The 23,886-nt window shown below is 38.1% G+C and overlaps 1 protein-coding gene and 1 long non-coding RNA gene across 34 annotated transcripts in view; one reads left to right on the plus strand and one right to left on the minus strand.

Annotated features, from left to right (window-relative positions):
- Nucleotides 1-98: 98 nt before the first annotated feature.
- The window catches only part of si:ch211-214b16.3, a 68,218-nt gene continuing 44,430 nt past the window's right edge, over nucleotides 99-23,886 (minus strand). For 21 of the 33 annotated variants that reach the window (XM_073945109.1, XM_073945103.1, XM_073945107.1 and 18 more), the window contains 6 exons: nucleotides 22,663-22,836; nucleotides 8,195-8,368; nucleotides 7,762-7,935; nucleotides 4,852-5,013; nucleotides 1,807-1,853; nucleotides 99-1,715 (listed from right to left, as the gene is read on the minus strand). In XM_073945109.1, coding sequence (XP_073801210.1) covers nucleotides 1,186-1,715; nucleotides 1,807-1,853; nucleotides 4,852-5,013; nucleotides 7,762-7,935; nucleotides 8,195-8,368; nucleotides 22,663-22,836 — 1,261 coding nt within the window. In that variant the 3' untranslated portion in view covers nucleotides 99-1,185. Of the gene's footprint in view, nucleotides 1,716-1,806; nucleotides 1,854-4,851; nucleotides 5,014-7,761; nucleotides 7,936-8,194; nucleotides 8,369-19,632; nucleotides 20,985-21,507; nucleotides 22,837-23,886 lie in introns of those variants that run through there. The other 12 variants (XM_073945126.1, XM_073945118.1, XM_073945122.1 and 9 more) reach the window with 3 other exon arrangements.
- On the plus strand, nucleotides 18,427-20,097 carry LOC103910353 (uncharacterized). The gene is made up of 2 exons (XR_660528.4): nucleotides 18,427-18,611; nucleotides 19,696-20,097. It is a non-coding gene; the product is annotated as an uncharacterized lncRNA (long non-coding RNA).

A 23,886-nucleotide genomic window follows, 5' to 3' on the forward strand; every position in this document is an offset into this window, starting at 1 on the left:
TTCAGAGATATTGCTATAAAGTACATGAACATACTGTATTCACCAAACAGTGATAGACTGAAAGCTAAATATTGCCCTATCCTAATAAAAACCATACAAAAATTGTAAAGTGTTTTATTCAGCTTTCTGGTGATGTGTACATTTCAATATATAAAAAATCCCATCCCCTGTCTCCTGTTTACCAATCTTCCTCCCTTCCGTACTTCCTCTTCCATACTGCAACATTGCCGTCCATATTTATTGAAGATTATTTATTTATAACTCCTGTTAAACATATTTATTGAAGACTAATATTTACATCTATACTACTGTTAACATATGTATTGTAGATAAATATAATAGCCTAGTTTATACCTAATACCCAGTTACAGTTTTTCATGATTGCTAACACACTAAAATTAAACTTTTCCTACAATTAGCAAAACCGTACAATCATGGAGCAAAACACAAGGCTAGATCTGCACAACTGTAGGCACATAGCTTCATACTGTTAGCAAAACATTACACACAGTCATTTGCAAATCACTAAACACACTTGGATGCTTTTGACACAGACATTTTTCATAATGGAATTTCCTTGCAATTTCAAAGCAAAGGCTTTCATATGAGCACACACATGAACTATAGGTCAAACACAGCCATCAGGTGTGCACACACACTGCTGCAAACTGTACACACACCAATCAGCTGTAACCACAATAAAAGAAGCAATATAGGAATAACCATATATGGCATACCAAAATGTTTAAATCATTTGTATAATTATTTACCATTTGAAATAAAAAACTATAAATAAGAAAGGTAAAAAGCACTTAATTGCAAATGAAACATAACTGTGGATAAGTGAAAACACTGATAGAGAATGAATAGGTATGATAAAGCAGAAATGAGAGCACTGTGCTGCAAACCCTTGAAGCAGACGCAGACGTGACGCAGACGTCACGTTAAAGCAGCGGAACAGTAATGTGGCAGACGCCGACGACACGTTCGGCACACGCAGACGTCACGTTCGGCAGACGAAGACGTCACGTTCGGCAGACGCAGACGTCACGTTCAGTGAGACGAGTGCACGTTGCAGCGTCAAGTTATTGACCCATTCCACACGCCATATGTGTGTGCGTGTGTGTGTGTTTGTGCGTGCGTGCGTGCGTGCGTGCGTGCGTGCGTGTGTGTGTGTGTGTGTTATTAAATGTGACACAGAGACACGGAAGAGTTTGAAAAAAGTCTAAATCCAGCGTGGAGTGTGTCGGTGAATGTGGTGTTGAATGTGTGTAAGTGTGTGAGTTTATCAGAGACGCTGTAGAAGGACAGAGAGCCGCTCGACTCGTCCACAAACACTCCTACTGTCCCACTAAAGGTTGGAGGAACTGAGATGTGTGTGCGTTCATCATTGTGACAGACAGAGAATGAGTGATCAGAGCAATGAAGACTCCAGGACTGATCATTACGCCCAAACTCACAGTCATCACTCCATCCTTTCCTCTTGATTCCTTTATAACACACTGATATTTCAGCATATCCGCTCCATTGAGTCTCCCAGTAACAGCGTCCAGTCAGACTCTCTTTACTCACAACCTGAAGATTCAATTTATCAAATCTTTCTGGATGACTAGGAAAAGACTGATCCTTAAACGCACGCGTCGCCTTTCTGTTCTCCTCCGATAGAACGAGGTGTTTGTGTGCTGTGTTTGGATCCAGTGTGAGTTTACAGGCGTCTGAACACAAGAACACACACATTACAACATTTACAAGATTTACAAGAACTAAACTACAAACTCTACAACTCTGTGTGTGTTTGTGACTTACATTTGTGTAGTGTTGATATAGTCCTGAATTCCCCTCCATGACCCAGACTAAAAAACAGACAACGCATGCACAAACACACACACACACACACACACACACACACACACACACACACACACACACACACACACACACACACACAAGAATTTTTCCTTCATTGTATTATTTGAAACTGACTATAACAGAGATGGCGAGTTTTATAATTCAAAAGCTTAGATTTTTTTCCTGTCCAGTTTGAGATTTTCTTTAAGATTGTCACTCTAAAATACACACTGTAATATGTCACTGTAAATGTCATGACACTCATGGATTTGTCATTTATGGATTAAAGTGAAAAAAAAATTCCTGTGAAAGAAAAATATTTTTTTTTCCAGGCCACATCACTTTAATCCAGCCATTTATTTATGGCTTTCCCATGGCATCCCAACCCAAATAAATGTAGAAGCTTACATGTACAGTAGAAACCAGAAGTTTATATACACTCTAAAAGGGAACATAACCATTTTTTTTAAATGTCTGATGGTAAATCATACTAAACATTTACTATTTTAGGTCTGTTAGGATTACCTAAATGATTAGGTAAATGATTTTGCTAAATGCCAGAACAATAAGATCATTTTTTTTGAGAATTTTAAAATAATTTCTAGACAGTCAAAAGTTTACACACATTTCCTTGGTATTACTTAGCTTTGCTTTTAAACTGTATAACTTTGGTCAAATGTTTTTATATCCTTCTACAAGCTTCTTACAATAGTCTGAAGGAGTTTTGGCCCATTCCTCCTGACAGAACTGGTGTAGCTGAGACAGATGTGTTGGCTGTCTTGCTCACACAAGCTTTTTCATCTCTGCCCACAAGTTTTCTATAGGATTGACTTCAGGGCTTTGTGATGGCCACTCCAAAACATTCACTCTGTTGTTTTTAAAGCACATTTGAACTAATTTGGCAGTATGCTTAAGGTCATGGTCTGTTTGGAAGACCCATTTGTGATCAAGTTTTAATTTCCTGGCTGATGTCTTGAGATGTTGCTTCAGTATTTCTCCATACTGTTCTTTCTTCATGATGCCATCTATGCTGTGAAGTGGACCAGTCCCTCCTGCAGCAAAACAGCCCCACAACATGATGCTGCCGCCCCCATACTTCACAGTTGGGATGGTGTTCCTTGGCTTGTAGGCTTTCCCCTTTGTCCTCCAAATGTAACACTGGTCATTATGGCCAAACAGTTCAATCTTAGCTCCATCAGACCACAGGACATGTCTCCAATATTTGTCTATTTCCCCGTGTAATTTAGCAAATTGTAATCTGGCTTTGTGTTAATTCTGGCTTGTTGATTTTCCCATGTTGTCACACAAGGAAGCAGTGTGTTTGAGCTTTTCCTTCAATACTATTCTACAGTTGTGCCTTCATTTAACTCAAATGTTGTCAGTTAGCCAATCAGAAACTTTAGAAACCTTGACATCATCATCTGAGCTTTTTCAGAGGCAGAATAATCTTATTGTATGTAAACTTGACTTTCAAGAAAACTTATAACAATTTCTCAAAAATCTCTCTCTTGTTATTCTGCTATTAAGCAGAACAGAAACACATGTAATAATCCTAACGTACCTAAAAGAGAAAAAGTTTAGTCACATCAACATCTTTTTTTTAAATGGTTATGTGCCTTTTTATACAGTGTATGTAAACCTGGTTTCAACTGTATAATAACTAAACTCAGATGAGCAAGCAACAAATGAAAACATAAGCAGTAACATTAATTTATTACGAATGCATCACAACAACAAATATGAGGGGAAACAACCTACATAAATTAATAATCTGTCCAAGTGCGGTTCTAGGATTTCATCCTCAGTGAACTCAACATTTTGTCGTTGTTGATAATGCTACATGTATAAATTTAACAGAATTTAACAGAACAGTAACGCTAAACAATAACAACAATAAAATCATTTTATTTATTTTTAAATCTCACTTTCAACCATAATTATGATCAATAACTCAACTTTACGCAAAAATTATTATATAATTAATAATAATTATTGCTTGCCACCACCTATTAGGCTAACATTGTAATTGCTACAACCTTCTTTAACAGTGTAAAATCGCTTTTAAACTGTGACTTTAATCTTTACCATAATTTTTAATATCTGAACCAAACTGTTATTCCAGTACTTCTGTGACAATTTGTAATTCAGAAATTATAATACTGGTTGAAGAGGCTAAAGGATGAAGCTCTCAGGGGTTACTGCTCTGAACTTAATGTTTAGATCATTTATGGATTAATAAACATATAGAAATTTAGCAAAATTAGATCATAACAAAATCAAAATTAGCTATACACTAAATGCAGCATTAATGCAGGCAAAAAAATGCCCTAAATCCTTGAGCACTTCAACACTGTTGTGACATCACTATCACATTGCATTCTTTGACATACTGTATAGGTGCTTAAGTAGACATATGAAGCTGACTCGTTCACTGTCAAAATCGATGGGTCAAGGTTTTGTCCATGTTAACTTCCCTTGTTCCCTTGACGAATTGGACCGCACTTCAAAATGGCATTGGGGATTCCCCCAAGGGACCAAGGGAAGACAAGTTCGTGAGTGCATGTTTAAACGTGAACTGAAACACAGCTCTAATCAAGCTAAAATGAAGACATTTATTACAAGGGGGAAATAAAATCTGCCACAGACTCACTGCAATTAACAGAAAAACTGTAGTGGTGGACACCACGCATATTCATGTAGAATAAGACAGAGCACATAAATATGGCAATAAATTAGGAAATACTAAAGTATAGCGTAACATATGATACAAAGACATTGACAGGTTATGATGCATTTGATAATGTCAAGACATCTCTAACAACTATAACTGAGCAAATGGCACTTACTGACAGTCATAAGAATGCATAAAACCTCATTGATATTGATGTGTCATGTCATGATTATAAAGTTTTAATGACAGCTTTATGATCACCCCCTTTTTCAAAAGTGTTAGCCAATATTGTGCACTGAAAACCACAGAGTGAACATATCTCCATAACTTACTTGAGTTTGTGGAGGTGTTTGAGTTTGTCAGAGAGCAGTTTGAGTCCTGCTTCTCCTGGGTGATTGTAGCTCAGATCCAGCTCTCTCAGGTGTGACGAGGTTGAGCTCAGAGCTGAAGCCAGAGCCGCACAACCTTCCTCTGTCACCATACAGTAAGACAGTCTACAACAACAGCAAGACGTTAGTGTTAGTTCATGTTAGTGTGCTTTATTTAATCATGTGACCCTGCTTGGATCACAAAATCAGTCATAAGTGTCTAATATTGGTTATTAAGATTTCTATGTTCTGTCTTATGGCTGAATTACACTTCTGCATCAACTGATCATTGTAAACCACGACACATGCTTTGCACATAGTCGTGCATTTATACTTCTGCATTCTGTTGCTCTGCAATAATTCTTCCAAAACGACAGCTGGCAGTGGGTTTTTATGTTCCTCTTTATCGAGTTTCTTCGCACTGGTTTTTACAGCTGCCTTACTGTACAAGTGGATCAAACTTGCTCAAAGGCAGGTTTGCCTTACATTTAAAGCATCCAAGAGATTTATCACTTGTTAAACATTCGCTCCAATGGGCTTGCTCCTCTCTCACAGCTCTGAGTTTCTGGCTCATCCTGGTTCCTATGCTACAAATTGGCTCCGGTCTCAGCCAGTCACTTCGCTCCAACTTCATATATAAGCTTTGATAGCAAAAACAGCAGCAATCCATCTTGGGACAGACAAACAAGTCCTGCACAGTGGCCAGAGGCATTTTGAGTCATTATTCTTGGACAATAGTGGCCAGGTCACTTTGTGATGCTGGTGGAAGTAAACATTTCCTGACTTGCTCCTCCAAAACACCCCAAAGTGGCTCAATAGTATTTGGTTCTGGTGACTGTGCAGGCCATGGGAGACTTCCCTTTCATGTTTGGTAGTCCTTGCCAGTGACCCAGCACGCATCTAGAACCAGTATTGGGTCTAGAAATGCCATGATATTGCAGCCCAAACCATTACTGATCAGTTTGGGGTCTGAGCTCCTCAAACCACAACTCTCCCGTAAGTTGGAAAGGCAGAGAAGGTGAACTCATCAGAGATGTTTCACATTGTCCACAGCCAAAAATTTTTACAGCTGGCACCATTGAAACCCACATTTGGCATTGGCATGAGTGACAGCAGCCAGGTTATGTATATTGACCCTGTGGAGCTCCAAAGCTTCAAAGCCTATAATTTGGATTGGCATCAAGACATCCCTTTCAGACAGCTTCCTTTTGCGTCCACAGTTACTACTGTTGGTTGTGCATTGTCCTTCTTGGTTGTTTGCTGAAAATACCCTGGATACTGGGGCTTCTGATGCATTGCGAATACTTGCTGTCTTAGGCTGCATTTACACTGCAGATCTTGATGGTCAATTCAGATTTTCTGACGGTATCAGATTTTTTTTTGATGACCTGCTTACATTATCTTTTAAAAGTGACTCTTGTCCGATTGTCTGCATTTACACAGCACACGGCAAAGGCAAAATGACCAGGAAAAAATGAGTGGGCGCTGACGGACAGCTAATAATAAAAAAGTGTTCTTTTCTCCATTCCTGTATTTAATCTGTTCATGGGGTTTAATTTTTTGACAAGTTGTTGTTTTACTATAGTGTATGACAGAAATGTTGTAATTTGTCCATCTTCTTTTAATCTAGGACTTTTTAAACCCTTAGGAATGTTAATGTAATGTCCATGGCGGGATTTATACATGTGATGTATGCAGTAACAGTTTTGGTTTATATTGGTCACATGGCGAATGTTACGCACTCGTGCTCTCTCTCTCTAACATGCATAAATACATGTGCTATATGACAATATAAAAGCTGTTTAAGTCCTCGTGTATAAGATTTAAAGTTTGGGACTCTGAAGTCTGTTCTGAAATAAAAGCGTCTAACTCAACGTCATTCGTTATGGTTTTTAATGACGCGCGACTTGCATTGAGAGGTGAAAATCTGATACACCTGCCCACATTGCAGACATAAGGGGACAGATCCGACTGATAGCGGATAAATTTCCACATATGAACAAGGCCTGAATCTGATTCAAGTAAATCGGAATCCATGTGATTTGTTCCTGCTTACACATACATGGGTTTTATCCGATCTGTGCCACATGAGAGAAAGAAATCGGAATTGAGTCACTAGTGTAAATGTGGCCTTAGTCACAGATGTGCCAGCGAGACACACACACAAAAAATTTGCCCTCTTTTGAACTCTGATGTCACCCATAATGTTGTGTACATTGTGATATTTTAAGTAAAACAGTGCTATTACTAACTTCACACTCTGCTCTTACTGGTGGAATTTTTTGCATTTTTAACAAGCAGCCCTACAACACTGAACAAGATGATACATGAGTGTCAGGTCACAAAACCTTGAACAAACGGAATCCTGACATACCTTGTATATAGTATACTTTGTTTTCAGTTAAATTTTTTCCCCTATGCTATATTGTAATGAAATCAGAATCAATGGTGTCAGTGCAAAGCAAACCTTCATGTGAAATAATAAAATTTCTTTAAAACATTTAAAAAAATTACATTAAGAGACAAGCAAATCAGAACACATTTTGTTCAAAAGGATTTCCATTATTTCCATTACGCATTGTAACATGTATGATGGGGATACAATGCCTTTCATAAAGGACTTAAAAACAGTAACCAATGCTTAAAGAGAACATGATTTCTAAAAAAATACAAACATTTATGTAACGATAGCATGTTGCTCACATAGTATAGTGGCAAAAACTGAATACAATGTAATAAAATCAAAAGCTGTTAATATAAAAATATAAAAATCACAAATTTCAGAGCATATCAAAAATTATCCAGGGCAACAAAACCCTGTGAAAAAAACAGATATAAACAATAAAGTAGCCATTAATAAGGCACATGAAATACCTCAGTGTGTTGAGTTGACAGTTTGGGCTCTTCAATCCAGCACAGATCAGCTTCACTCCTGAATCCTGCAGCTCATTGTTACTCAGGTCCAGCTCTCTCAGGACACAGTTTGATGATTGTAGAGATGAAGCCAAAGTTTCACAGCACTGATCAGTGAGGTTACAACTTGACAATCTAAACCGAAAATTGAAAAAATAATTAAATATGAACTATTTAGACAATATTTGAGAGAACAGGATGTTGTAAATACACAATAAAAAAAAGCACAAATGTAAGGGTATGTAAAAGCATGTCCAGGGCCACAAAACCCCCTTAGACCACAGAGGGTTAATAGTCACATTATCATCCTATTTTCCATATTACATTATTTAGTAAAAAAAAAAACTTTCATGTACCAGAGTAACCAATTTAAGGTAGAAGAAACATGTCAAACCTCAGGATGTTGAGTTGACAGTTCTCACTCTTTATTGCAGTAAAAATCAGCTTCACTCCTGAATCCTGCAGACGATTGTTGCTTATGTCCAGCTCTCTCAAGACAGAGTTTGATGATTGTAGAAATGAAGATATAGTTTCGCAGCACTGATCAGTGAGGTTACATTTTGCCAGTCTAAAAAGATAAACGAGAAAGAATTTATTGCAAACTTAATGTGTAGACAGTAGGGATGGGAAGATTAACCGATATGTATCGATACGCGGTCATGCGCGTGCACGATGCGAGTGCATCGGTAGAGCAGCAGAGGATGAATGAAATTTTGGAAGCAAATCGAGATGCATCGGTTTTTCCAAGATACTTATATATTATTATATTATATTTTTAATATAGAATGTATTTTTTTTATTTATTAACAAGTGTTGTCAACCTGTTTTTGGCGCATAATTTAATTGACCTACATAAAGTATGCATTAGCAACGGACTTGCGGATGTGTACACTTACACTACAACTCAGTGTATCAGGTGTGCGGATGAAGCTAGTGGTGCGCCCTCAGAAAGCGCGAGAAGCAAAACAAACATTTTATTCCTCACTGAGTTTTAAATCTAAAGTATGGCAACATCATGGATTTAAGGATGGACGACTTGACAGGACAGATGGAATTTGCAAAATGTGCCGCGCATCTGTAAAATACACGGGCAGTACGACTAACCTGATATCTCACTTGAAGCGGCGCCTCGGTGTTGTTGTGGAAGCATCTTCCAGTGTTCCTGCATCCCCGGCTTTCGCACTGCTTCAACTGTAGCTACCAGCTCCAAAAGTGGTGAGAAAAGCATTGAAAGTTGTTTCCATGCGCAACAGTTTTGTGCGCTCTACGGCAATAACGAATGCTATTGCATTGTTCATCTGGTGCAAGAGTCAGAGAGACGAGAGGGTGTCTTTTCTACAGTTGGTTTGTTAAGCCCACTCACCTGTATAGCACATACTCAGGAATTCATTGGGAGATTTCAGAGGGGGGTAAATTGACTGGAGTTGAGGGCTCTAACAGCCTGTGGGAAGAAACTGCTGAGAAGTCTAGCCAAGCAGGCTCTAATACTTCTAATTTCGCCCTGATGGCAGTAGCTGAAAGAGACTGTGGAAGGGATGAGTAGAGTCTTTTACATACTGCTAGCTTTGCTGGAACACCATGAGAGGAAAATGTCCTGAATGGAGGGTAGATGGGCACCGATGATCTTTTCAGCTGTGTTCACTGTGCGCTGCAGGGTCTTGCGGTCAGCAGCACTGCAGCTCCCATACCAGACAGTGATGCAGATGGTCAGCACACTCAATGGTTCCTCTGTAGAATGTGGTATGGAGAGGGGGGGGGGAGGTAGATTTGCCCTTTTCAGCCGTCCAAGAAAATGTAGGCATTGTTTGCCTTCTTGGAGAGTGACATGGTTTTGGTAGTCCAGGAGAGACCCCGTGATAAACCCTCAGGAATTTAGTGCTGCTGACTCTCTCAACAGTCGAACTGTTGATGGTCAGTGGGGTGGTCAAAGGAGTTTCCCCTGAAGTCTATCACAACCTCCTTTGTCTTCTCTACATAAAGGGAAAGGTTGTTAGTGGCACACCATTCAGCCAACTGTGCCACTTCCCCTCTGTAGTACATTTCATAATTGTTGCTGATGAGACCTACCACTATTGTGTCATCGGCGATTTTGATGATGTGGTTGGAGCTGAACTTTGCAGTGCAGTCATGGGTCAGCAGAATGCAGAGCAGTGGGCTGAGCACACTGCCTTGTGGTGCACCTGTGCTCAATGCGGTAGTGCTCGAGTTGTTGTAGCCGACACAGACTGACTGAGATCTTCCAGTTCAAAAGTCTAGGATCCAACTGCAGAGGGAGGTGTTAAGACCTAGCACATTGAGTTTATTAATGAGCTGTTGTGGGATTATCATGTTGAATGCTGAGCTGAAGTTGATGAACAGAATTCTAACATAAGAGTTTTTATGATTGTTGTTGTATGTTTGTAGTTGACTTTAGACATGTGGGGACAACCTGACTCAATGAGGTGTTAAAAATATCTGTTCAGACATCTGTGAGCTTTGCAGCACAGTCCTTCAGAATACGACCAGTTATGTTGTCAAGACTGGCAGCCTTGCATGGGTTGATCCTAGATAAGCTCTTCCTCACATCAGCTGGACACAGACAGAGCACCTGGTCATTGGGACTTAAGGGTAGTTTTTTTGCAGGTGTCATTCTGCATTTCTAATCATGAATAAAAGTGGTTGAGTGCATCTGAGAGGGCTGCATCATTATTACTGGTCTGTGGTAAGGTCTTGCATTCTGTGATGGACTAAATGGCTTGCCGCAGGCTCCACGTGTCTTGGTCGTCTGTGAAGTGATTATTGATTTTTTCGGGGCATATGACCGTTTTTTGCATTCCTGATGCCATGGGATAGGTCAGCTTTGGCTGTTTTGAGGGCTGCTTTGTCTCCTGATCTGGAGGCTTAATCTCTGGTCTAAAACAGCCCACGAGGCTCTGCTGTCATCCACGGCTTCTGGTTTGCACGTGCGGTGATGGTTTTGGTTTCTGTAACATCATCAATGCACTTTTTGATATAGACTTTGACGTTTTCAGTATATTCATTTATGTTTGTGTAATTGTTTTAGGTGGCTTTTTCCGACCAGATTGTGATAAGTTTTTGAACTGGTTTGGTGAGTTTTAGAAGTGGCTGGTGTGCTGGGATTAGCTTAGCAGAGATGTGGTCCGAGTATCCGAGGTGGGCTCTCCTTTATTCGCATTCTTGTTTTTTGTGGGTAAACAAAGTCCAATGTGTTGCTTCCCCCACCAGATCCTCCCAAATCCCACGAATAACCAGAGCTGCCACCTGGATCCCACGAATGGCCAGAGCAGCCCCCTAAGGCCTTGTTTACACTAATACACTTTCGTTTTAAAATGCAATTGTTTTGCTACGGTTACGCCATCCATCCACACTACGCTGGAGTTCTCGAGCGCCGAAAACGGATCGTTTTGAAAACGCTGGAGAGGCCATTTTCATTCTAAAACGCTGGTGCTCCGTCTCAGTGTGGATGGGAAAAAACGGAGACATCTGAAAACGGAGGCGGGGCAGCAGACATTCGCCTCTCTGATAGGGGCTTTTCCCTCAATATTAAGTAGCCTAGACACAGTTCAGTCCTGCATCTTCTCCTTGTAAGTTCAGACTTTGCAAGTTTGATATGGAAAACAAACTCCCAAGGACACGTCGAGTAATTCTTCAAAGGAAAGAGTGTACTTTGTAACCTTATTCACAGCACCCTGGCTATGTTGTTTCACATTTTTAACAATAAAATGAAAACATGATATGAGGAACTGCCTATTTTGATTTTGATATTAACTTAACAGACACAAAATGTTGAGGCATCGTGTAGCTGCATATTTATATGAGCGTTATCCTCACTGTATTCATATTTATAACAAAACGGAGCCTATAACATCACTGCCTCCTTTTATTTTCATTGAAAATACGAGACCTCCCCTTTCTTTTGCTGAATATCAGTTTAATAATCAATAATTGCAATTACAAAAGTAAAACGCACAATAAGTTTTTACCTTATAGGAAATAAAGGCAAGCAGTCAGTCAATATACAGAATGTACGTGGTTAGAACAATTATTTACTTATCTTTGCGCTCAGCCAAAACACGTAACCTGACAACAAGTAATCGGTTCAAAAGACCAAAGTCAGAGAATATGTCATTAAGATAGAGACAACAAGATGAATTAAATATCACGTTTAGAAAATATAGTGAGATTAGATCCAGCGGTAGATCCTTGATGAGCAGTCCAAAGAGCACTGGGTGAAACGCTAGTGTGGACATGGATTATTTTCATTCAATCAGTTTTAAAACTGAACTGTATTAGTGTAAACAAAAATATTAGTGATATTTTCAATACATTTGTGGAAATGAAAAACTAGTATCACAGAGTATTCATCATGCAACATTTGGTGAAAGATAGTTACAAACTCATAAAGATATTCTCCACGTAAAATAATACAAGCAGTCTGTTAATGATTTACCCTGAGTCAGTGTTGGGCAGGAGTTTCATTATAAGTAGTGAGGCTACTAGATTAACTAGATCTCTTAGCAGCAAAGAGGTAGCGTAGCTACTTTCTAAATCAAATAGCTTTTCAGTAGTCATGCTATTGTTTTAATCAAGTAGCAAAGTAGCGTCCACACAAATGGCATTTACTAATTGTGGATCATTAAGTGATGCCACGGTCATTCATGGAGCTGTCAGGCCGCTGTCTAGCCGGTGAAAGTAAATGCATATGATTGTAAAATTAGCTTTGTTTGGAACAGCATATTAAGTGCAGTAAATAACTTAACTTAATAATTATGCCTCAAATGTTTAATTAATTCAGTTTTATTGATCACTAAGATATGATTGACTTGAATTAAAGTTGCTTCGATTTAAAAATGAAAAAAAAAAAGCCTTAATGTAGCAAAGCTTCTTTTGCCATGAAGCTTTTAGCTTAGATTTCTACACTTCCCAGGGGGTAGATTTTGGTGTAGTTAAGCTACGTTTTAGGTATAGTAACTAATAGCTTAGCCCACTACATTTTCAAAGTAGCTTGCCCAAAACTGCCCTGAGTATAATGGTATGGGGCATGGCCTGCCCTCCATGGCAACAGCTCATTGGAAGACAGTGCCATGGGGTGGATCAAACCACATCACTTAAAAACTTACTGCAATGGTAAATCTTTGCTTTTTTGCATTAGCGCGCTCGTGCTTGCTGCTGCTTTCTGCCCCCTTAGGCCTTGCTCACAGACTCTGCACCGCTATGCGACTGGGTCACCAACACCTCTTAAAGTTTTGCCACCTTCCAAACCACAAGAAAAACTTCTGCAAACAGATTCTCAGCAGACTCTTGGCGCACTCACACTATGCTGTCCAAATCCTGCCCAGGTGCGTTTCCCAACTCGTTTGAGAAGTGTGAGTGCTCTGAATCAAGCTTGGGCATGGTTGAGTTGGCCAGAGTGCGGTTCACTTGAGCTTTCGCATAGTAGGCTTGTAGTGCGAGTGCAAAGCGCACCTGAGCCCAAAACTTAAGACGCGACGTGACTTTTAATGGACTGTTTCATAAGGATTTGTTAATCATTCTTAATTTTCAATAAACACAAACTGTCGTAGTTTATTAAAGACACAGACCCCTCACTGCACATCAGCTGCCCCTTAAAGAAATCTCCTATTACCTGCAGCACGAGGACTTTTATAATAATTTATAAAAAAAGTCGAAAGTGGTGAATCTGTTTAGCAAAATGTTTGACTGTGTGTCACTACATCTCAAACGACTAAAAATAATACAAAACGATATAACTAAAGCAATGTTCACTGTGCTGAGCGAGAGCACTTCTCTTATTGTTAAACTGAACAGTTACATCATTGATGATGAAAGCGTGCTCAGGTCTGGTAGGTAAAAAAATGCAATGTGAGTGCAGGCCGAGGGGGAGAGGGGATGGGGGACAATCGAGCTTTGGCATGGTTCAAGGCAAATGCACCTAATATGAGTGCACCCTCAGTCACCCCGGTAATCCAGGACTACCTCCACTCACGAGTAAGTGAATCCCAAGGATGTCATTGAAACTGAGTCACAACCATACAGGAGCACCATGTTTCCCTGAGTCCAGCTAGCAAAAGAAATTTAAGTCTTCCAGCAAAAGCTTAAGCTAAGCATTGTATGTTTGTGAATGAGTGTGTATGGATGTTTCCAAGTGATGGGTTGCAGCTGGAAGGGCATCCGCTACATAAAACATTAAAAAAAAAAAAAAATATATATATATATATATATATATATATATATATAAATATAAATATATATTTATATTTTTATATTTATATATAAATATATATATATATATATATATATATATATATATATATATATATATATATATATATATATATATATATATATTAGGGCTGTAACAATACACGATATAAAATCGAAATTGCGACACTCAGATCTACAATCCTGTTTCGCGGTGTGATAAGGGAGAATCGCGACACACCCCGTGACTACCTTTCCAATAACGCCACGCGTGCCTGCAAAAGTTGAGCTAATTAACACTTTTTTTCGTTCGACATTACAAGCACTGCTCCGTTTAAGCCCTCGCAATATTTAGCCGGGAGAGCTCGCACGGAGCTCTTAGTAGGGGACCGTCTGAATGTGTCAAGAATATCAAAAACAAAACCAACTTAACCCCGCTTGACAACCGACAACGCCAGAAACATTGCCAATGCTGTCAAAGCGGCCGGATTTTCAGCGCATATACGATGATTTGCTCACACTGTTAATGTGGCTGCGCAGAGAGGGATGGGCGTTCACCAGATTTCAGTTAACAGCAAACTTTTCTGTAACCGTGCTGTGCGCTTTCTGTTTGAACCTTTGAGAGTGCTGACTGACAGGTGCGTGAGGTCAGAAAACAGGACGAAGCTTTCAGTTAAGATGAACACAGTTTTTATAGTTATACTTTATTTAGAGATAAAGGTATATGACTCTGCATACAATCACTCTATCTTGCTGGAGTTTATAGCCGTTTCGCTTTACTTCAGGACGCATTAACACCGCTCTGATGGTCTAATTGTTGTTTTAAGTTACCAAGAGCTGTATGAATATACAAATCTTGAATATCACAATAGTATTAAATATTACAATTGTTGTTACAGACAGCAACACTTTTGCACAATTGATACCCAGCTGATTCAGTCGTTTATAAGAGGACCGCGCCTCTTCTTTTTTTCTTGTCAACATAAAGGCAGTGAGGTGCGCCTCGTTTTCGGCCACTTGTTTAACTGCAAGGCATACTTAATTTGCGGGACGATAACGTATAACCCGTGCCTACAGACACATTTGCCAAAGAAGCAAAATGGAAGAAGAATATTGCTGTTTGATACAGACCTGTTGATACTAAACCAGCGCTGATGTTGACCTGGATCTGCGTAATAAACGCAACAAATAGGCTTTACTTTTTATTTTACAGCTTAAAGCATGTACGCAGATTAATGCAATATCATATTTAAACAACAAAACTGTTTACAAAAAGTCTACATATGCACCCGTTGTTGTTGTCTTTTCATCACGCAGCGCACGCACTTGAACCGCGAGGGAGAGAGAGGAAACCATAGGCTATATCAGGACATATTCTTTAAAATAATGATTTCTATTAAAAATGTAAAAGGTTTTGTGATTATAATAATAACAGCGGGGCATTAAATAAATGCATATTTTCTGTGGAGCGGGCAATTTGAGGAAGTTAGCTATTTTTATTTGACGGAAGATAAAACATATGATTGGAAAAAAAAAGCCCATGCCGGTTATTTAAAAGAATCAGTCAGTATTTTCCTTTTGTAATATAAATTAATTATTTAAGTGAAAATAATTTAGGGCAGTCCTATTTATTTTATTCATTTTTTTTAGATTATTCTGCTCTTCTGTGCTAAACACTGCAGGTGCGTGAAGATGCTCTGTTGTTCTGTTCCGCTATTAATATATAAAAATAAATCAGTATTTTAAAATGCAATATTTAATGTGTCAGACACAAAATAGACACGTCAATTTGTTTAATATAAAATTAATAGTAATCTGACCAGTTAACCGTTAATAACCGAGCGGCGGTTGTCGGTTAGCAAAATTAACGAAATGAGCATCCCTAGTAGCTATTTAATTAACTTTTTCTATGTAAGAGAACTTGATTGAAAAATAATTTTCAACATGCTTGAACCATCTACACAATGGAGTTTAGTTCTGTTTGGTTTTTCAACAGAATTTTGTTACAAAAGAAAACAGAAGTTATATAGCTTTGGCTATTACTTTATTTTATATATGGCTATTTATATTGTTAATAATTTGCATAGTTAATATTGTTCTTTGATGTTTAGTTTATAAAGATTTTTCAAATGTTATTTAATAAAAAATTGTTTTAAAAAATTTTTTTTCCCACCCCACACGAAAAAAAAAAATCGTGATACGAACCGAATCGTGGGTCAAAAATCGTGATACGAACCGAATCGTGGGTCAAAAATCGTGATACGAACCGAATCGTGGGTTTGGAGTATCGTTACAGCCCTAATATATATATATATATATATATATATATATATATATATATATATATATATATATATATATATTAGGGATGTAACGATATTGTAAATACCGTCATACCGCAATATTAATTTTTTTCGATATTATCGAAGTCGCATGACTCGGTAAAACTATAGGTCTTCTGAGAAAATTTGCTCAGGCGAATGAAGCGAACGGGACGTAGCTAAAACTACATTTCCCATCAGCCCAGGCGTGGCCATAATCCTTTGCGGTCTGTTGTCGCTACAGATCCAGTAATGCGGAAATGGAGTGTGCTGCTAGTAGCGGAGATGAAAAAAAGATGGAAATGATCGAACCTAAAGCGGGTGTTGTCGCCGCGCGCGTGCTGAATAGCGGTGCTGTCGCGCGCGTTCTGTTCAGCTGTGTTGTGGCGCGCGTATTGTAAAGCGCCGAGGGGGGGTTGAGCGCGCATATTCAAGAGAGGTGTTGTCGCGCGCCTACTGAAGGGCTGGATTGGACGGAGGTTGTGTCGCGTCGCGGGGGCACTTTTGATCGTTTTGGAAGGGCATTTTCTATCCAAGACTAAAAAGGGCATGTGCACTGCACAGGTTGAGCCCTATGTGTGCACGTGCCTGCAAGTTGGGGAATACGACTAATAACAGTCATGGGGACTGCAGAAACACAGCACACTGTTCAGATTGATGCAGACATTGACTTGTACCGCAAAGAGATCTCTATCTCACTCATGGTTTGTCTTCTCAAGTGGGGGAAAGACAATGCACAACGTCACTGCTGTCAACATGGGCCAAGTCATATCTCTCTTGTCCCAGAAACCTCAGTCCCAAATGAGAGGGTTTTTTTTTCTGTTGCAGGGGACATTGTAAATACCCAGAGATACCAGCTTTTACCAGATTATAATTATATGATAATTTTCCTTTAAACCCATCTCTATCTAAGTGAGTGAGTGATTAAATGTTGAATGTGATGAGTTTTCAACAATACTAAATTGAAACTTTATTTTTTTACATGGTTTAATAATTTTTTGTTATTAAAATTGAAGTTAGTGTTTCAAAGCTTACAGATAGATGGCTAATTTGTATGTCAATGACACTTTTGGCACTTTTTTGGAGTATTTTCAAAAGTTTTTTTTTTTCCTGTAAATGATTCAATAAATACCGTACCGTGACATTCATACCGAGGTATTACCGAACCGTGAAATTCTGATACCGTTACATCCCTAATATATATATATATATATATAATTTTATATATATCACTATCATTATAATTTAATTATATGTATTCAGATGGCGCTCTGTGGCATGGCAGAAGTATGAACAGTCATGAGTCGTGGCTGGCCGCTGGACGCCGCAGACAGCCGCTGACTTGCGAATTCTAAATGCATGGCACTGCGCGTCCCCGAGCGGCGCTTCCGATGCGTGACTTGCTTGTGACTTTGCGTGACTTTGCTCAAGTCAAGTTCTTGTTGCAGAACCGAAATTATGCACCGAAGTTCATATGCTGATTTGATCCGGTGCATACAGGTTCCAAAAGTACTGATGCCATAGTGGCACCGAGTTTCGGTACCCAACCCTATTTATAAGTCAATGTTTCAAGCTGTAGATTTTGTTACCTAGCTCAAGTGTAATTAATTATTGTTATGTTATTACCATTAACCACGAAAGTATTATAAATGAGATTGGGAAAAATACAATGTCTACTATTTTCTGGACAAATGGTCAAAGTGTAAACTTTAATTTGATTCTGTCTGACTCAAGTAAGTCAAATCAGGTGTTTCGAATATTCTGATTTGATTGCTCGAAAAGAGATAAGAAAAGCCCTGATTTATCTTTTAAAGTATGTTAATTCCCTACAATACCTACTTCATCTGCAGTAAAGACAACAACACACATTTATACAATTTCAGCGCTCCATTTAAAATCCCATTTTCTTAGTTCAATTGAAAATCCCATAGATTGGTAACTTTTTTTTAGGATGTCAGATGTCTTGTCTTGAATGCAGACAACTGAAAACAGCCATAGTCATTATCTAACCATATCTGTAGTAACTATACAGCTAACTGGGTGAATGGGCTATATGCACGCATTACTTCCGCGTTTTGTCTAAGGCCGCGGTCCAGCTTCCGGTCTGGGTGATTTTAAGCGGAGGTAAACAGTATTATGGCAGAGTCGTCAATATTTACTCGCTGTTTGCGAGTAAATTATGGTCAACGATGTGCAAATGATTGTCCGGATGTGCTCTACAACACCGCAGAGCAAAGCTTGAGAAGGGTTTCAAGTTGTATGCATCTTCCTACCTGTGCAATTATGAAGGTAAGTTCAGCTAGCCTGAAGGCTAACTTTAGCGTTAATACTCTTACGATCCGTCCATCTGCAGCTTTATCACGTAAGTAAAAATAATCATATGTGTATGTAATTCTGTCTCAAAGTGTCAGGTAAAAACAGGGCAGGAATAAGATCTCAGTGAGAGCTCATTACTACCGATAGATCTATGAAGAAATCGGAGTCTCCTCACCAGCTGAGAGTAGGACAGCATACATGTGAAATTCTGTCCCATTCATACTTTTACTGTTCTAAAGTGACCACCACTGTTCAGTTCGGATAATTACAGAAACACAGATGCTGTCTTAGCTTGTAAGCATGATTATTGAGCAAGATATATTAGGAATAAAATAATACAATGCCGTTCCATCCACAACAGACAAATAGCACTGTCAATGCTGATATTTATTGCTGAAACAGTGGAGATAGCATGCTTTCTATTTAGTCGATAACATTGTAATTAAATGGGAGGGTGACCCAAAACAATAAGGTGTCATTAGTTAATTTCACATCAACAATTTGTCTATTTCAATATTTATTAGTTTTTTACATTAATGAACAAATGCTTATTCATTGTGCTTGTTAACTCACAATGTAATAGCTAATGTTAACAAGCATGACTTTGGATTTTTATTCATTAGTAAATTAGTTTAACAATGCTAACTATTAAATATTAAATAGTTATTTTAATAGTGAGCAAATACATTAATTAATGAAACCTTATTTTAAAGTGTGACTAAAGGGAGCTACTTTTAAATCATTTAAATTAATTATTTACTGTGTAGTTTAATCTGATGATATTGCTGCAGATGCCTTTAAAAAGAAGATATTTTGAAGAAAGCTGAAAACCTGTAACCATTGACTACCATAGTAGGAAAAATAACTACTATGAATATCAGTGGTTGCAAGTTTCCAGCTTTCTTCAAAGTATTTTTGTTTGTGTTAAACATCAGAAAGAAACTCAAACAGGTTTGGAACAAGTGAAGGATGAGGAAATAGAATTTTCAGTTTTGAGTGAACTGCCTTTAATGACTCTCTTTAAAAACCTATTAATATTCTTGTTTCTGTTTTCTAGGTAACATTATGAGATTCAGAGCTAGAAAATTTTATGTGTTACTTCATCCTGGAGCGGACATCCGTCAGAAGATCCATGCCATCGTCTGCAAGTTAATAGCTCCTGCTCTTGTGTGGCTGAGAGTGGGATATGCAAACATTTGGTTGCTTTGCTTTTCCAGACAGCCCATTACTCTGAAATGTGTAATGTGTGTTGTCACATGAACAATTGTTTGGAATGGATCAATTATGTGTTAAGTTCCATGAAACAGATGGGTAATTTATTTATTTATTTATTTAATACGTATAAGCCCAAATACCTCTCTATGCACAAGTTACAGAAGAAGCACCTGATTCAAGAAAACAACTGATTCAATGTCATTTTTTCTGTTCATCTGAATAAAATATTTTTTTCAAAATGTTACATTTTTTTGACAATTTTTATTTCAAATTACATACAGTGAATTATATTTTATATGTACAGTGAATAAAATAAAGGTCTTTATTCTGAATTAAAAAATTGCACTTAGAAAGTAGCTTAAGAAATGTTTATGTATATTAATGTTCATTTTTTTTACTTTAAAGGCAATGAAAATAAACTATTATTTGCCATAAAAGCTCCTTTCTTTAAATGTCTGCATCCGGTTGGCACTCGAGCCTCGATCAGTTTTCTAGACTGAAATTGTCAGCTACACTCTTGTTTTTTTCTGTTTCTGTAAAATTCTCACGTTTAATATCAACAACCCACCTCTTCTGCACGACTAAGTCTTTTGGAAACGTGTGGAAACTAAGGTAAGAGTTCAATTTTTGACGCTGTGCATTGCTGAACACAGCAGTGGTATCTACAAGTACTGTTCTCACATCTTTGAAATGACACTTTTAAACGTTTAGATGTCATATTTATGTAGCTGACATAAACATATATAAGTGGGCTATAATGGCATAAAACATTAAGACAACTGTCCAAAACATTACTCGTTTTTATCAGTAGTGCTCCTGTTGTAGCACTGTACTGTACGATCGGCGGAAGTAGGCTCGGGGTCTTAAATTTTACCGGAAATGCGTCACGCGCCGCCGTGCATAGAGCCCATTCTCTATGAGGAATATTGTGTAGGCAGAAGTAAGGACACACTGTCTGGAGTCAAACCACACATCATGTGAAAAAGGTCTATTTCCCCATTTGTTTGTTTATTTCAGTTTTTAAACTTGTTAATACCATCCCTTTAAAAACATATTACTGCATGTGGATAGAATGAGTGCCTGGGATTTCCCTAAAAGTTCAGTGATATCATTGTTCAAATGCGTGACAACCTGCCAAAAAAAACAACAAAAAAGGGAATGCACCTCTTTTATACATGAGGTAAATCATATTCTTTGGTTGTATGTGGAAACAACGATGATCCAAACCCCACGATCATGTAAATCATCCACATTTTCACTTCAGCAAATCAGTTTATCTAAATGCAGTTTGACTGAACATAATTGGTATACTATTCAAAAACCAGAGTATTAGTAGCAATAGTTCTATTCAGGGCTTGGCAATAACTTTTTTGATCGCCAGCCACTGTGGCTAGTAGATTTCCAACATTACTATCCACTTGAAATTTTTACTAGCTACACTTTTCTTGATGGGAAAATATATTTTGCCTAAATTGAACTTTAACATGCTAAAATTGCTTGATTTAGACGTTGTTATGTCCACATGCCCTCTCATTCATTTCACTACTTGTGTGTGTTGTGTATTGGCTTGCTCAGTGAGCAAATGGGTTGTGTCACATAGCAATCAGTCTTTATTTCACGACTTTTCAGGGCTCAAAATTAAGGATTTACCAAATTTATCTTTGACCACACCAAATAAGTATTTCTTAGCCACAATTTTTAAATGTGTCAAAAGAAGGAAAATATAGCTTTATATGTGCACTTTTAATGCAACAAAACTTTTCTTTAAAAAAACATTACATTAAAACAATAATTATTGTCATGTATCTAAAATATGCACAGTAATGTGTCCTGGCTAAAAGTCCCAGATCAGCAGTGAACTACACATAAAAGAGGAGTAATGTCCCATTAAAGCAATCTTATTGTAAAAAATATAATTAAACTATATAAACACAAATAACTGTAAGCAAAAGAAAGCAGGTGAAACATACGGTTAACACACGGTTAATATAGGTCTGTTAATCTGTTCAAAGAATAATTCAAATGAAAGCAGTGACCGCTGCTGCTTACAAAAGAATGTGGTTTTTTTTATTTTTTATTTTTTTATCTTGAGCTCTTAAAAGCAGCAGGACTGTGGATGCACGATCATCGCTCTTTGTCCAGTCTTTTTCAAAGGGAACCAATCACACCAGTAGCGCTTCCTCTAGGCACAGTTGCTTCACGCAAGTAAACGGGAGCGCGCATGCACTTTTTAACAATCCAACAGCGAGTGATCATCCTCTCGTTTGGTTTTTACCTTCTTTTTTGCTGTTTTGCTCGTGCGAACATAGTTATTTTTGTCAGTCCTGCTGCTTCTCGATTTTAAGATCACATTTGCACGGATATTGTGCGGATATTGTGCCATGCATATTGTCAAACTCTGCTCTTAAGAAAACTACAATTTAAAAATTATTTCCAACCAGCCAAAGTGGCTAATGGAGGTGTCTAACCCGCCATAGCTAAAATCTATCATTACTATCATAATCTAATCATTTGGCAGATAGGCGGGTGTTAATGTAAAGCCCTGGTTCTATTTATTTTAAAAATAACCTACAATGTATCCAGCATCACTCACTTACTTTCCTCAGACTTCTTCCTTTATTTGTAAGGGGTTGCCTTAGCAGAATTAACTTCTGATAATAAACTAAGTATTCCATTATTACTGCTATAAAAGGAACCGTGTGAAATTAAAAATAAATTTACACTAAATGTTCATCAAATCTTTTTTTCATTTGGCTTAAAAATGTTAATTGCATTTGGTCAAAAAAAAGGTAGAAGAAAAATTCCAAACCTCAGTGTGTTGAGTTGACAGTTTGCACTTTTCAGTCCAGCACAGATCAGCTTCACTCCTGAATCCTGCAGGTCATTGCGACTCAGGTCCAGCTCTCTCAGGCGGCAGTTTGATGAAAGTAGAGACACAGCCACAGTTTCACAGGACTGTTTAGTGAGATTACAGCCTGACAATCTAAACAGGATAATAGAAATAATTATTTACAAGCTCACCCTATAGATGTACAATGACATTTGAGAGAACTATGTGCATTGTTTCATGTTTCGGATAAGAAGATAATGTGTAATGCTGTGTTCACACCAGATGCGGAACGCGCGGATAAATCGCGCTATTCGCGCGTAAATTGCCGCGTGAACATTTGAGTTTACTCGCTTCATTCGCACGCCAAACCCGCTTCATTCGGGCGTGAAACCCGCTTCATTTGCGTGTCAATTCGTCATTCGCTCCGCGCAATTCGCGCGTATCGCGCCAAAGGATGTCTATTCGCGTGTTTGCATTGACTTAACATGTAAATCACTCGTGCTTGACGCGCGTGCCGCATCTGGTGTGAACGCAGCATAACTGCAATGTACTCATTACCATTACATAGCCTAACATGAGCAGTGTTTATGAGCTGAGCGAAAAGAATCAACCACTGAATCAACACTGAGGATTAGATGCAATTTAAATAAATAAACTAAAACCCAAATCTACATGTCAGGGCCATAAATATTCTTTCATCATTCATGTGTACTTAGACCTAAGCTTCCTAATTATGTTGACAGCAAGACACATGGTCCACAAGACCTCTCACGAATTACCTTCCAAAGGACTACACCTTCTCTAAAATCTTATAACTCTTACCAAACAAAAAAATTAGCAAACATGGAAACACCATTGAAACTGAACGGTTTAGTGCTTCCATTTCTACATTTCTGAAGTTAAACAAATTCTTGTAAAATACTTTTCATCACATTATAAATTCACCATTAAATATTTATTGTTAAAGCAGAAAATTTGAAGTATGTGTGACAAAAGACAACATAATTTAACTTACAGGAATGAGAAAAAGATAATCACACCCTGAACCAAGAACAATACCTAAATGGTCAGAGCTGCACTGAGCATCGAGCAATAATAAACTGAGTTTAAAACCAAACACACAAACTCAAATAGACTCTTCCAGGTTAAAGTGGTTCTAGATCCGAAAACATCCAACAATCCTATCTCTTTCCACTTTTAATT

The sequence above is a fragment of the Danio rerio genome, chromosome 3 (genome assembly GCF_049306965.1).
Source record: "Danio rerio strain Tuebingen ecotype United States chromosome 3, GRCz12tu, whole genome shotgun sequence".
Lineage (NCBI taxonomy): Eukaryota > Metazoa > Chordata > Actinopteri > Cypriniformes > Danionidae > Danio > Danio rerio.